A 15,751-nucleotide genomic window follows, 5' to 3' on the forward strand; every position below is an offset into this window, starting at 1 on the left:
TGCTACCAAATACTAGTTGAGTGTATGGAAACTTCTGACCCCACTGGGAATGTGATGAAAGAAATAAAAGCTGAAATAAATCATTCTCTCTACTATTATTCTGACATTTCACATTCTTAAAATAAAGTGGTGATCCTAACTGACCTAAGACAGGGAATTTTTACTAGGATTAAATGTCAGGAATTGTGATTAACTGAGTTTAAATGTATTTGGCTAAGGTGTATGTAAACCTCCGACTTCAACTGTACATTTAACATAAAGTACCAGCCAAAAGTTTGGACACACCAAGAATCTAAACTATAAAATATATTTTGATTTGTTTAACACTTTTTTGGTTACTACATGATTCCATATGTGTTATTTCATAGTTTTGATGTCTTCACTATTATTCTACAATGTAGAAAATAGTAAAAATAAAGAAAAACCCAGTAATGAGTAGGTGTGTTACACTACACCCTTCAAATGAGTGGATTCCTTTGGTATGATGTTCTTACTGTGGAATGCAGAGTTTGGTTTTCGCCAGGCATTACTGGAACCATGTCGTCCAAAAAGTTATACTTTTGAATCATCTGTTCATGGAACGTTCTTCCAAGAGTCTTGATGATCATCCAGGTGCTTTTTGGCAAACTTGAGTCAACTTTTTGGACGAGATGGGTCCCATTATGCCTGGTGAAAACCAAACACTGCATTCCACAGTAAGAACATCATACCAAAGGTCAAGCATGGTGGTGGTGGTGTGATGGTTTGGGGATGCTTTGCTGCCTCAGGACCTGGACGACTTGTCAATTATTTATTCGGAACAGGTTAGATTTTTTAAGTCTTTTCACATGCGAAAATAAGCTGTTGACCAAAATAAATTGTTATCTGGGATCTTCCACTGACAGGTCTGTGGGTTCGTTGTGTGAATTAATGACTAAATTAATTTATCTCTGCCTGTTTTTTATGTTTGCAATGATTCAGTGCAGCAAAGTATCAATTTAGCCAATGTGATCACATCACACCAGAGCTACACATCGTTCTGGTCATTCAAACTTCCCCGCCAGTTCAATGCTGTAGTCTATTTTATATCCAATCAGCAAGAGGATCCATCAATGCTTCTCTCCTCCAATAGGCCTATTCGTTTTTTTGTAAAAAAAATAAATAAGATTAACTATTCTGAACAGAAATATAACGCAACATGAGCTGAAATAAAAGATCCCAGACATTTTCCATACACACAAAAAAGCTTATTTCTGGCAAATTTTGTGTACAAATTTGTTTACATCCCTGTTAGTGAGCATCTCTCCTTTGCCAAGATAATCCATCCACCTGACATGCTCATTACACAGGTGCACCTTGTGCTAGGAACAATGAAATGCCACGCTAAAATGTGCCGTTTTGTCACAACACAATGCCACAGATATCTCAAGTTTTGAGGGAGCGTGCAATTGGCATGGTGACTGCAGGAATGTCCACTAGAGCTGTTGCCAGATAATTGAATGTTAATTTCTCTACCATAAGCCGCCTCCAATGTTGTTTTGGAAAATGTGGCAGTACAACCGGCCTCACAATCGCAGACCACGTGTAACCACGCAAGCCCAGGACCTCCACATCCGGCTTCTTCACCTGCGGGATCGTCTGAGACCAGCCACCCGAACAGCTGATGAAACTGTGGGTTTGCACAAACTGTCATAAACCGTCATCTGCGTGCTCGTCGTCCTCACCAGGGTCTTGACCTGACTGCAGTTTGGCGTCGTAACCGACTTCAGTTGGCAAATGCTCACCTTCGATGGCCACTGGCACGCTGGAGAAGTGTGCTCTTCAGGGATGAATTCCGGTTTCAACTGCATTGGGCAGATGGCAGACAGCGTGTATTGCGTCGTGTGGGCGAGCGGTTTGCTGATGTCAACGTTGTAAACAGAGTGCCCCATGGTGGCGGTGGGGTTATGGTATGGGCAGGCATAAGCTACGGACAACAAACACAATTGCATTTTATCGATGGCAATTTGAATGAACAGAGATACCGTGACGAGATCCTGAGGCCCATTGTCGTGCCATTCATCCGCCGCCATCACCTCATCTTTCAGCATGATAATGCACGGCCCCATGTCGCAAGGATCTGTACACAATTCCTGGAAGCTGAAAATGTCCCAGTTCTTCCATGGCCTGCATACTCACCAGACATGTCACCCATTGAGCATGTTTGGGATGCTCTGGATTGACGTGTATGACAGCATGTTCCAGTTTCCTGCCAATATCCAGCAACTTCGCACAGCCATTGAAGAGGAGTGGGACAACGTTCCACAGGCCACAATCAACAGCCTGATCAACTCTATGCGAAGGAGATGTGTCACGCTGAATGAGGCAAATCGTGGTCACACCAGATACTGACTGGTTTTCTGATCCACACCCCTACCTTAAAAAAAAAAAAGTATCTGTGAACAACAGATGGATATCTGTTTTCCAAGTCATGTGAAATCCATAGATTAGGGCCTAATGAATTTATTTCAATTGACTTATTTCCTTATATGAACTTTAACTCAGTAAAATAGTTTAAATTGTTACATGTTGCGTTTAAATTTGTGTTAGTGTATATTGCTATTCATTGTCTATATATAGGCTACTCGTTCAAGAGCTAGAGAGAGGAGGAAGAGATAGAACAGAGGAGTTACCAGTGGAGATGTGTGAAGCTAGAGAGAGGGGGAAGAGATAGAACAGTGGAGTTACCAGAGGAGATGTGTGAAGCTAGACAGAGGGGAAGAGATAGAACAGTGGAGTTACCAGTGGAGATGTGTGAAGCTAGAGAGAGGGGGAAGAGATAGAACAGAGGAGTTACCAGTGACATTAGCCTATATATTAGCCTATATATTAGCCTATACATTAGCCTATATATTAGCCTATACATTAGCCTATATATTAGCCTATACATTAGCCTATACATTAGCCTATACATTAGCCTATACATTAGCCTATACATTAGCCTATATATTAGCCTATACATTAGCCTATACATTAGCCTATACATTAGCCTATATATTAGCCTATACATTAGCCTATACATTAGCCTATATATTAGCCTATACATTAGCCTATATATTAGCCTATACATTAGCCTATACATTAGCCTATACATTAGCCTATACATTAGCCTATATATTAGGGTATATATTAGCCTATACATTAGCCTATATATTAGCCTATATATTAGCGGCCTGCTAAAGTGAATCTAGGGCTGAACCACGTGCTATAGGCAACCCTAAAAGACAGTTGACCCTTATCAGTAAGATTTAGATAAAGCACTCAAATTAAAATGGAGTGTCAACATAACCACCCATTGCTTCACTAAAATGTATCAATGGCTGATCATTAGGCTATGGACTATTGTGGAGTAACTACAATGTTGTTGCTCCATCCTCAGTTTTCTCCTATCACAGCCATTAAACTCTGTAACTGTTCTAAAGTTCCATTGGCCTCATGGTGAAATCCCTGAGCGGTTTCCTTCTTCTCCGGCAACTGAGTTAGGAAGGACGCCTGTAGCTTTGTAGTGACTGGGTGTATTGATACACCATCCAAAGAGTAATTAATAGCTTCACCATAGGGGCCTCCCGAGTGGCTCAGCAGTGTAAGGCACTGCGTCACTACAGCCTGGGGTTCGATCCCAGGCTGTGTCACAACCGGCCGTGACTGGGAGTCCCATAGGGCGGCGCACAATTGGCCCAGCGTCGTCCAGGTTAGGGGAGGGTTTGGCCGGGAGGGCTTTACTTGGCTTATCGCACCCCACAGACTCCTTGTGGCGGGCTGGGTGCCTGCAGGCTGACTTCGGTCGTCAGTTGAACTGTGTTTCCTCTGACACATTGGTGCGGCTGGCTTCCGGGTTAAGCGAGCAGGTGTTAAGATGCCCGGTTTGGCGGGTCATGTTTCGAAGGACGCATGACTCAACCTTCGCTTCTTCCGATCCACTTGGGGAGTATATAGGTCCTGTTTGGCAGGAAGCTTGGCCTTGGTGATGTACTGGGCCGTATGCACTACCCTCTGTAACGCCTTACGGTGGTGATGCAACCGGTCAGGATGCTCTCGATGGTGCAGCTGTAGAACGTTTTGAGGATCTGGGGACCCATGCCAAATCTTTTCAATCTCCTGAGGGGGAAAATATGTAGTCGTGCCCTCTTCACGACTGTCTTGGTGTGTTTGGACCATGATAGTTTGTTGGTGATGTGGACACCAAGGAATTTGAAACTCTCGACCCTCTCCACTACAGCCCCGTCGATGTTAATGGGGGCATGTTCGGCCCGCCTTTTCCTGTAGTCCACGATGAGCTCCTTTGTCTTGCTCACATTAAGGGAGAGGTTGTTGTCCTGGCACCACACTGCCAGGTCTCTGACCTCCTCCCTATAGGCTGTCTCATCGTTGTCGGTGATCAGGCCTACCACTGTTGTGTCGTCAGCAAACTTAATGATGGTGTTGGAGTCGTGTTTGACCATGCAGTTGTGGTTGAACAGGGAGTACAGGAGGGGACTAAGCATGCACCCCTGAGGGGCCCCATTGTTGAAGATCAGCGTGGCAGACTGTTCAGAGGAGACTGCGTGAATCAGGCCTTCATGGTCGAATTGCTGCAAAGAAACCACTACTAAAGGACACCAATAAGAAGAAGAGGCTTGCTTGTGCCAAGAATCACGAGCAATGGACATTAGACCGGTGGAAATCTGTCCTTTGGTCTGATGAGTCCAAATTTGAGATTTTTGGTTCCAACCGCGGTGTCTTTTGAGACGGAGAGTAGGTGAATGGATGATCTCTGCATGTGCGGTTCCCACCGTGAAGCATGGGGGAGGAGGTGTGATGGTGTGGAGGTGCTTTGCTGGTGACACTGTTGGTGATTTATTTAGAATTCAAGGCACACTTAACCAGCATGGCTACCCCAGCATTCTGCAGCGATATGCCATCCCATCTGGTTTGCGCTTAGTGGGACTATCATTTGTTTTTCAACAGGACAATGACCCAAAACACACCTCCATGCTGTGTAAGGGCTATTTGACCAAGGAGAGTGATGGAGTGCTGCATCAGATGACCTGGCCTCCACAATCCCCCAACCTCAACCCAATTGAGATGGTTTGGGATGAGTTGGACCGCAGAGTGAAGGAATAGCAGCCAACAAGTGCTCAGCATATGTGGGAACTCCTTCAAGACTGTTGGAAAACCGTTCCTCATGAAGCTGGTTGAGAGAATGCCAAGAGTGCAAAGCTGTCATCAAGGCAAAGGGTGGCTACTTTGAAGAATCTCAAATATACAAATATTTTTTGATTTGTTTAACACTTTTTTGGTTACTACATGATTCCATATGTGTTATTTCATATGTTTGATGTCTTCACTATTATTCTACCATGTAGAAAATAGTAAAAATACAGAAAAACCCTTGAATGAGTAGATGTGTCCAAACCTTTGACTGGTAGTGTACGTTTCTCCCAACTATAGTCTTGGTCTTTACCCCCTCCATGTGACCTAACTGAATACTTAAAACACATCTGACATTAATTCGCTATTAGGTAGACCTACCTCAATGCATTCTTTGTTTGCTTCATGTTTGTCCAGCAGACTCTTCATCTGTTTGGTGAAGCCATCCTTTCTCTGCTGGTACACATCAGATAGCTTGGACACTGCATGGGTGCTGTGGTGGCCAAACAGCTTACATCCTGCACAGATCAACGTGTTATCCTGCAGACACACCTGGAAACAACCAGACAACAAAAGTTTACACTTACATTACACCACTTATCAGTGGCTCTCATCCGGAGTGACTTACAGTTAGGAGTGTTTTATATAGAGGTAGTGTTTTACAGTGAGGGAAAAAAGTATTTGATCCCCTGCTGATTTTGTATGTTTGCCCACTGACAAAGACAATTTTAATGGTAGGTTTATTTGAACAGTGAGAGACAGAATAACAACAAAAAAATCCAGAAAAACGCATGTCAAAAATTTTATAAATTGATTTGCATTTTAATGAGGGAAATAAGTATTTGACCCCTCTGCAAAACATGACTTAGTACTTGGTGGCAAAACCCTTGTTGGCAATCACAGAGGTCAGACGTTTCTTGTAGTTGGCCACCAGGTTTGCACACATCTGAGGAGGGATTTTGTCCCACTCCTCTTTGCAGATCTTCTCCAAGTCATTAAGGTTTCGAGGCTGACGTTTGGCAACTCGAACCTTCAGCTCCCTCCACAGATTTTCTATGGGATTAAGGTCTGGAGACTGGCTAGGCCACTCCAGGACCTTAATGTGCTTCTTCTTGAGCCACTCCTTTGTTCCCTTGACCATGTGTTTTGGGTCATTGTCATGCTGGAATACCCATCCACGACCCATTTTCAATGCCCTGGCTGAGGGAAGGAGGTTCTCACCCAAGATTTGACGGTACATGGCCCCGTCCATCGTCCCTTTGATGCGGTGAACTTGTCCTGTCCCCTTAGCAGAAAAACACCCCCAAAGCATAATGTTTCCACCTCCACGTTCGACAGTGGGGATGGTGTTCTTGGGGTCATAGGCAGCATTCCTCCTCCTCCAAACACGGCGAATTAAGTTGATGCCAAAGAGCTCCATTTTGGTCTCATCTGACCACAACACTTTCCCCCAGTTCTCCTCTGAATCATTCAGATGTTCATTGGCAAACTTCAGACGGGCCTGTATATGTGCTTTCTTGAGCAGGGGGACCTTGCGGGCGCTGCAGGATTTCAGTCCTTCACGGCGTAGTGTGTTACCAATTGTTTTCTTGGTGACTATGGTCCCAGCTGCCTTGAGATCATTGACAAGATCCTCCCGTGTAGTTCTGGGCTGATTCCTCACCGTTCTCATGATCATTGCAACTCCACGAGGTAAGATCTTGCATGGAGCCCCAGGCTGAGGGAGATTGACAGTTCTTTTGTGTTTCTTCCATTTGCGAATAATCGCACCAACTGTTGTCACCTTCTCACCAAGCTGCTTGGCGATGGTCTTGTAGCCCATTCCAGCCTTGTGTAGGTCTACAATCTTGTCCCTGACATCCTTGGAGAGCTCTTTGGTCTTGGCCATGGTGGAGAGTTTGGAATCTGATTGATTGATTGCTTCTGTGGACAGGTGTCTTTTATACAGGTAACAAACTGAGATTAGGAGCACTCCCTTTAAGAGTGTGCTCCTAATCTCAGCTCTTTACCTGTATAAAAGACACCTGGGAGCCAGAAATCTTTCTGATTGAGAGGGGGTTAAATACTTATTTCCCTCATTAAAATGCAAATCAATATATAACATTTTTGACATGCGTTTTTCTGGATTATTTTTTTTGTTATTCTGTCTCTCACTGTTCAAATAAACCTACCATTACAATTATAGACTGATCATGTCTTTGTCAGTAGGCAAACATACAAAATCAGCAGGGGATCAAATACTTTTTCCCCTCACTGTATATAGAGGTAGTGTTTTATATAGAGGTAGTGTTTTATATAGAGGTAGTGTTTTATATAGAGGTAGTGTTATATATAGAGGTAGTGTTTTATATAGAGGTAGTGTTATATATAGAGGTGTCAATAGTGTGCAAAGCTGTCATCAAGGCAAGGGTTGGCTATTTGAAGGATCTCAAATATAAAATATATTTTTTAATTACTTAAAATTCATACAATGTGATTTTCTGGATTTTTGTTTTAGATTCCGTCTCTCACAGTTGAAGTGTACCTATGATAAAAATTACAGACCTCTACATGCTTTGTAAGTAGGAAAACCTGCAAAATCTGCAGTTTTAATTACTTAAAAATCATATATGATCTTGATCAGAGTGTTGTGTTCTCATACAATAGAACATATGGTTTGTCCCAAATGACACCCAGGTCACACCCAGGTCAAAAGTAGTGCATTGTGTAGGGAATTGGTATATTATTTTACCAGGTAAGTTGACTGAGAACACATTCTCATTTACAGCAACAACCTGGGGAATAGTTACAGGGGAGAGGAGGGGGGATGAATGAGCCAATTGGAAGCTGGGGATGATTAGGTGACCATGATGGTATAAGGGCCAGATTGGGAACTTAGCCAGGACACCGGGGTTAACACCCCTACACTTACGATATGTGTCATGAGTGCAAGTTTGGATGAATGTGATGAACACTCAACGTACCAGATTCATGATTTCATGATGATCAGGGCACATGAAGTCCTTCAGAGCTTGCTTCTTAGCCTCGTTACTCTCTGTCCTTTCTTTCAGTATTGCCACGACGTTCTCAACAAACATGTTCCTCTTCAACCCGTTGAGTCCCTTGTCAGGTAAGATGTTCACCTACAGTAGACAGGTTAGAAGTGCATGTTGTTGAATTATATCTTACAACACAGTGATTTGATTTGGCAAAATGTATAGGCTGTCAGATACAGTATGCCCAAGGAAAGGGGGTGTGTCTACAGAGGACACTGGAGTCGGCAACAAGAGGCATTATGGCAACACACCTTATGGCAACACACCTTATGGCAACACACCTAATGGCAACACACCTTATGGCAACACACCTTATGGCAACACACCTAATGGCAACACACATTATGGCAACACACCTTATGGCAACACACCTTATGGCAACACACCTGATGGCAACACACCTAATGGCAACACACCTTATGGCAACACACCTTATGGCAACACACCTTATGGCAACACACCTTATGGCAACACACCTTATGGCAACACACCTTATGGCAACACACCTTATGGCAACACACCTTATGGCAAGACATTATGGCAACACACATAATGGCAACACACCTTATGGCAACACACCTTATGGCAACACACCTTATGGCAACACACCTTATGGCAACACACCTTATGGCAACACACCTAATGGCAACACACCTTATGGCAAGACATTATGGCAACACACCTTATGGCAACACACCTTATGGCAACACACCTTATGGCAACACACCTTATGGCAACACACCTTATGGCAACACACCTAATGGCAACACACCTTATGGCAAGACATTATGGCAACACACCTTATGGCAACACACCTTATGGCAACACACCTTATGGCAACACACCTGATGGCAACACACCTTATGGCAACACACCTGATGGCAACTATGGCAACACACCTTATAGCAACACACCTGATGGCAACACACCTTATGGCAACACACCTTATGGCAACACACCTTATGGCAACACACCTTATGGCAACACACCTAATGGCAACACACCTAATGGCAACACACCTTATGGCAACACACCTTATGGCAACACACCTTATGGCAACACACCTTATGGCAACACACCTTATGGCAACACACCTTATGGCAACACACCTTATGGCAACACACCTAATGGCAACACACCATATGGCAACACACCTAATGGCAACACACCTTATGGCAAGACATTATGGCAACACACCTAATGGCAACACACCTTATGGCAACACACCTTATGGCAAGACATTATGGCAACACACCTTATGGCAACACACCTGATGGCAACACACCTTATGGCAACACACCTTATGGCAACACACCTTATGGCAACACACCTTATGGCAACACACATTATGGCAACACACCTGATGGCAACACACCTGATGGCAACACACCTGATGGCAACACACCTTATGGCAACACACCTGATGGCAACACACCTGATGGCAACACACCTGATGGCAACACACCTTATGGCAACACACCTTATGGCAAGACATTATGGCAACACACCTTATGGCAACACACCTCATGGCAACACACATAATGGCAACACACCTTATGGCAACACACCTTATGGCAACACACCTTATGGCAACACACCTTATGGCAACACACCTTATGGCAACACACCTTATGGCAACACACCTTATGGCAACACACCTGATGGCAACACACCTGATGGCAACACACCTGATGGCAAGACACCTTATGGCAACACACCTTATGGCAACACACCTTATGGCAACACACCTTATGGCAACACACCTGATGGCAACACACCTTATGGCAACACACCTTATGGCAACACACCTTATGGCAACACACCTTATGGCAACACACCTTATGGCAACACACCTTATGGCAACACACCTTATGGCAACACACCTGATGGCAACACACCTTATGGCAACACACATTATGGCAACACACCTGATGGCAACACACCTTATGGCAACACACCTTATGGCAACACACCTGATGGCAACACACCTGATGGCAACACACCTTATGGCAACACACCTTATGGCAAGACATTATGGCAACACACCTGATGGCAACACACCTTATGGCAACACACCTTATGGCAACACACCTGATGGCAACACACCTTATGGCAAGACACCTTATGGCAACACACCTTATGGCAACACACCTGATGGCAAGACACCTTATGGCAACACACCTTATGGCAACACACCTGATGGCAACACACCTGATGGCAACACACATAATGGCAACACACATAATGGCAACACACCTTATGGCAACACACCTTATGGCAACACACCTTATGGCAACACACCTTATGGCAACACACCTTATGGCAACACACCTTATGGCAACACACCTTATGGCAACACACCTTATGGCAACACACCTTATGGCAACACACCTTATGGCAACACACCTGATGGCAACACACCTGATGGCAACACACCTTATGGCAACACACCTTATGGCAACACACCTTATGGCAACACACCTGATGGCAACACACCTTATGGCAACACACCTTATGGCAACACACCTGATGGCAACACACCTTATGGCAACACACCTTATGGCAAGACATTATGGCAACACACCTGATGGCAACACACCTAATGGCAACACACCTTATGGCAACACACCTAATGGCAACACACCTTATGGCAACACACCTTATGGCAACACACCTTATGGCAACACACCTTATGGCAACACACCTTATGGCAACACACCTTATGGCAAGACATTATGGCAACACACATAATGGCAACACACCTTATGGCAACACACCTTATGGCAACACACCTTATGGCAACACACCTTATGGCAACACACCTTATGGCAACACACCTAATGGCAACACACCTTATGGCAAGACATTATGGCAACACACCTTATGGCAACACACCTTATGGCAACACACCTTATGGCAACACACTTTATGGCAACACACCTAATGGCAACACACCTTATGGCAAGACATTATGGCAACACACCTTATGGCAACACACCTTATGGCAAGACATTATGGCAACACACCTAATGGCAACACACCTTATGGCAACACACCTTATGGCAAGACATTATGGCAACACACCTTATGGCAACACACCTGATGGCAACACACCTGATGGCAACACACCTTATGGCAACACACCTTATGGCAACACACCTTATGGCAACACACCTGATGGCAACACACCTTATGGCAACACACCTTATGGCAACACACCTGATGGCAACACACCTTATGGCAACACACCTTATGGCAAGACATTATGGCAACACACCTGATGGCAACACACCTAATGGCAACACACCTTATGGCAACACACCTAATGGCAACACACCTTATGGCAACACACCTTATGGCAACACACCTTATGGCAACACACCTTATGGCAACACACCTTATGGCAACACACCTTATGGCAAGACATTATGGCAACACACATAATGGCAACACACCTTATGGCAACACACCTTATGGCAACACACCTTATGGCAACACACCTTATGGCAACACACCTTATGGCAACACACCTAATGGCAACACACCTTATGGCAAGACATTATGGCAACACACCTTATGGCAACACACCTTATGGCAACACACCTTATGGCAACACACCTTATGGCAACACACCTAATGGCAACACACCTTATGGCAAGACATTATGGCAACACACCTTATGGCAACACACCTTATGGCAACACACCTTATGGCAACACACCTGATGGCAACACACCTTATGGCAACACACCTGATGGCAACTATGGCAACACACCTTATAGCAACACACCTGATGGCAACACACCTTATGGCAACACACCTTATGGCAACACACCTTATGGCAACACACCTTATGGCAACACACCTTATGGCAACACACCTTATGGCAACACACCTTATGGCAACACACCTTATGGCAACACACCTAATGGCAACACACCTTATGGCAACACACCTAATGGCAACACACCTTATGGCAAGACATTATGGCAACACACCTAATGGCAACACACCTTATGGCAACACACCTTATGGCAAGACATTATGGCAACACACCTTATGGCAACACACCTGATGGCAACACACCTTATGGCAACACACCTTATGGCAACACACCTGATGGCAACACACATTATGGCAACACACCTGATGGCAACACACCTGATGGCAACACACCTAATGGCAACACACCTGATGGCAACACACCTCATGGCAACACACCTAATGGCAACACACCTTATGGCAACACACCTTATGGCAACACACCTTATGGCAACACACCTTATGGCAACACACCTTATGGCAACACACCTTATGGCAACACACCTTATGGCAAGACATTATGGCAACACACATAATGGCAACACACCTTATGGCAACACACCTTATGGCAACACACCTTATGGCAACACACCTTATGGCAACACACCTAATGGCAACACACCTTATGGCAAGACATTATGGCAACACACCTTATGGCAACACACCTTATGGCAACACACCTTATGGCAACACACCTTATGGCAACACACCTAATGGCAACACACCTTATGGCAAGACATTATGGCAACACACCTTATGGCAACACACCTTATGGCAAGACATTATGGCAACACACCTAATGGCAACACACCTTATGGCAACACACCTTATGGCAAGACATTATGGCAACACACCTTATGGCAACACACCTGATGGCAACACACCTTATGGCAACACACCTTATGGCAACACACCTTATGGCAACACACATTATGGCAACACACATTATGGCAACACACCTGATGGCAACACACCTGATGGCAACACACCTTATGGCAACACACCTGATGGCAACACACCTTATGGCAACACACCTGATGGCAACACACCTTATGGCAACACACCTGATGGCAACACACCTTATGGCAACACACCTTATGGCAAGACATTATGGCAACACACCTTATGGCAACACACCTCATGGCAACACACATAATGGCAACACACCTTATGGCAACACACCTGATGGCAACACACCTGATGGCAACACACCTTGTGGCAACATACCTTATGGCAACACACCTTATGGCAACACACCTGATGGCAACACACCTGATGGCAAGACACCTTATGGCAACACACCTTATGGCAACACACCTTATGGCAACACACCTTATGGCAACACACCTGATGGCAACACACCTTATGGCAACACACCTTATGGCAACACACCTTATGGCAACACACATTATGGCAACACACCTGATGGCAACACACCTTATGGCAACACACCTTATGGCAACACACCTTATGGCAACACACCTTATGGCAACACACCTTATGGCAACACACCTTATGGCAACACACCTTATGGCAACACACCTGATGGCAACACACCTTATGGCAACACACATTATGGCAACACACCTGATGGCAACACACCTTATGGCAACACACCTTATGGCAACACACCTGATGGCAACACACCTGATGGCAACACACCTGATGGCAACACACCTTATGGCAAGACATTATGGCAACACACCTTATGGCAACACACCTTATGGCAACACACCTTATGGCAACACACCTTATGGCAACACACCTTATGGCAACACACCTTATGGCAACACACCTGATGGCAACACACCTTATGGCAACACACATTATGGCAACACACCTGATGGCAACACACCTTATGGCAACACACCTTATGGCAACACACCTGATGGCAACACACCTGATGGCAACACACCTTATGGCAACACACCTTATGGCAAGACATTATGGCAACACACCTTATGGCAACACACCTGATGGCAACACACCTTATGGCAACACACCTGATGGCAACACACCTTATGGCAAGACACCTTATGGCAAGACACCTTATGGCAACACACCTGATGGCAAGACACCTTATGGCAACACACCTTATGGCAACACACCTGATGGCAACACACCTTATGGCAACACACATAATGGCAACACACCTTATGGCAACACACCTTATGGCAACACACCTTATGGCAACACACCTTATGGCAACACACCTTATGGCAACACACCTTATGGCAACACACCTAATGGCAACACACCTTATGGCAACACACCTTATGGCAACACACCTTATGGCAACACACCTTATGGCAACACACCTGATGGCAACACACCTGATGGCAACACACCTTATGGCAACACACCTTATGGCAACACACCTTATGGCAACACACCTGATGGCAACACACCTTATGGCAACACACCTTATGGCAACACACCTGATGGCAACACACCTTATGGCAACACACCTTATGGCAAGACATTATGGCAACACACCTGATGGCAACACACCTAATGGCAACACACCTTATGGCAACACACCTAATGGCAACACACCTTATGGCAACACACCTTATGGCAACACACCTTATGGCAACACACCTTATGGCAACACACCTTATGGCAACACACCTTATGGCAACACACCTTATGGCAAGACATTATGGCAACACACATAATGGCAACACACCTATGGCAACACACCTTATGGCAACACACCTTATGGCAACACACCTTATGGCAACACACCTTATGGCAACACACCTAATGGCAACACACCTTATGGCAAGACATTATGGCAACACACCTTATGGCAACACACCTTATGGCAACACACCTTATGGCAACACACCTTATGGCAACACACCTAATGGCAACACACCTTATGGCAAGACATTATGGCAACACACCTTATGGCAACACACCTTATGGCAACACACCTTATGGCAACACACCTGATGGCAACACACCTTATGGCAACACACCTGATGGCAACTATGGCAACACACCTTATGGCAACACACCTTATGGCAACACACCTTATGGCAACACACCTTATGGCAACACACCTTATGGCAACACACCTATGGCAACACACCTTATGGCAACACACCTTATGGCAACACACCTTATGGCAACACACCTTATGGCAACACACCTTATGGCAACACACCTTATGGCAACACACCTTAGGGCAACACACCTTATGGCAACACACCTTATGGCAACACACCTTATGGCAACACACCTAATGGCAACACACCTTATGGCAACACACCTAATGGCAACACACCTTATGGCAAGACATTATGGCAACACACCTAATGGCAACACACCTTATGGCAACACACCTTATGGCAAGACATTATGGCAACACACCTTATGGCAACACACCTGATGGCAACACACCTTATGGCAACACACCTTATGGCAACACACCTGATGGCAACACACATTATGGCAACACACCTGATGGCAACACACCTGATGGCAACACACCTTATGGCAACACACCTGATGGCAACACACCTTATGGCAACACACCTGATGGCAACACACCTTATGGCAACACACCTGATGGCAACACACCTTATGGCAAGACATTATGGCAACACACCTTATGGCAACACACCTCATGGCAACACACATAATGGCAACACACCTTATGGCAACACACCTGATGGCAACACACCTTATGGCAACACACCTTATGGCAACACACCTTATGGCAACACACCTTATGGCAA

At 45.1% G+C, this 15,751-nt stretch overlaps 1 protein-coding gene across 1 annotated transcript in view; it reads right to left on the bottom strand.

Annotated features, from left to right (window-relative positions):
* Positions 1–15,751, bottom strand: part of LOC121577534 (E3 ubiquitin-protein ligase TRIM63) — a 58,998-nt gene that overhangs the window by 15,384 nt on the left and 27,863 nt on the right. Inside the window, exons 2-3 of the mRNA XM_041891230.1 lie at positions 8,112–8,270; positions 5,530–5,700 (exon numbers count right to left, since the gene is read on the bottom strand). Of these exons, the coding sequence (XP_041747164.1) occupies positions 5,530–5,700; positions 8,112–8,270 (330 nt within the window). The remainder of the gene's footprint in view (positions 1–5,529; positions 5,701–8,111; positions 8,271–15,751) is intronic.

Source organism: Coregonus clupeaformis, chromosome 12, assembly GCF_020615455.1.
Source record: "Coregonus clupeaformis isolate EN_2021a chromosome 12, ASM2061545v1, whole genome shotgun sequence".
Classification (NCBI taxonomy): Eukaryota; Metazoa; Chordata; class Actinopteri; order Salmoniformes; family Salmonidae; genus Coregonus; species Coregonus clupeaformis.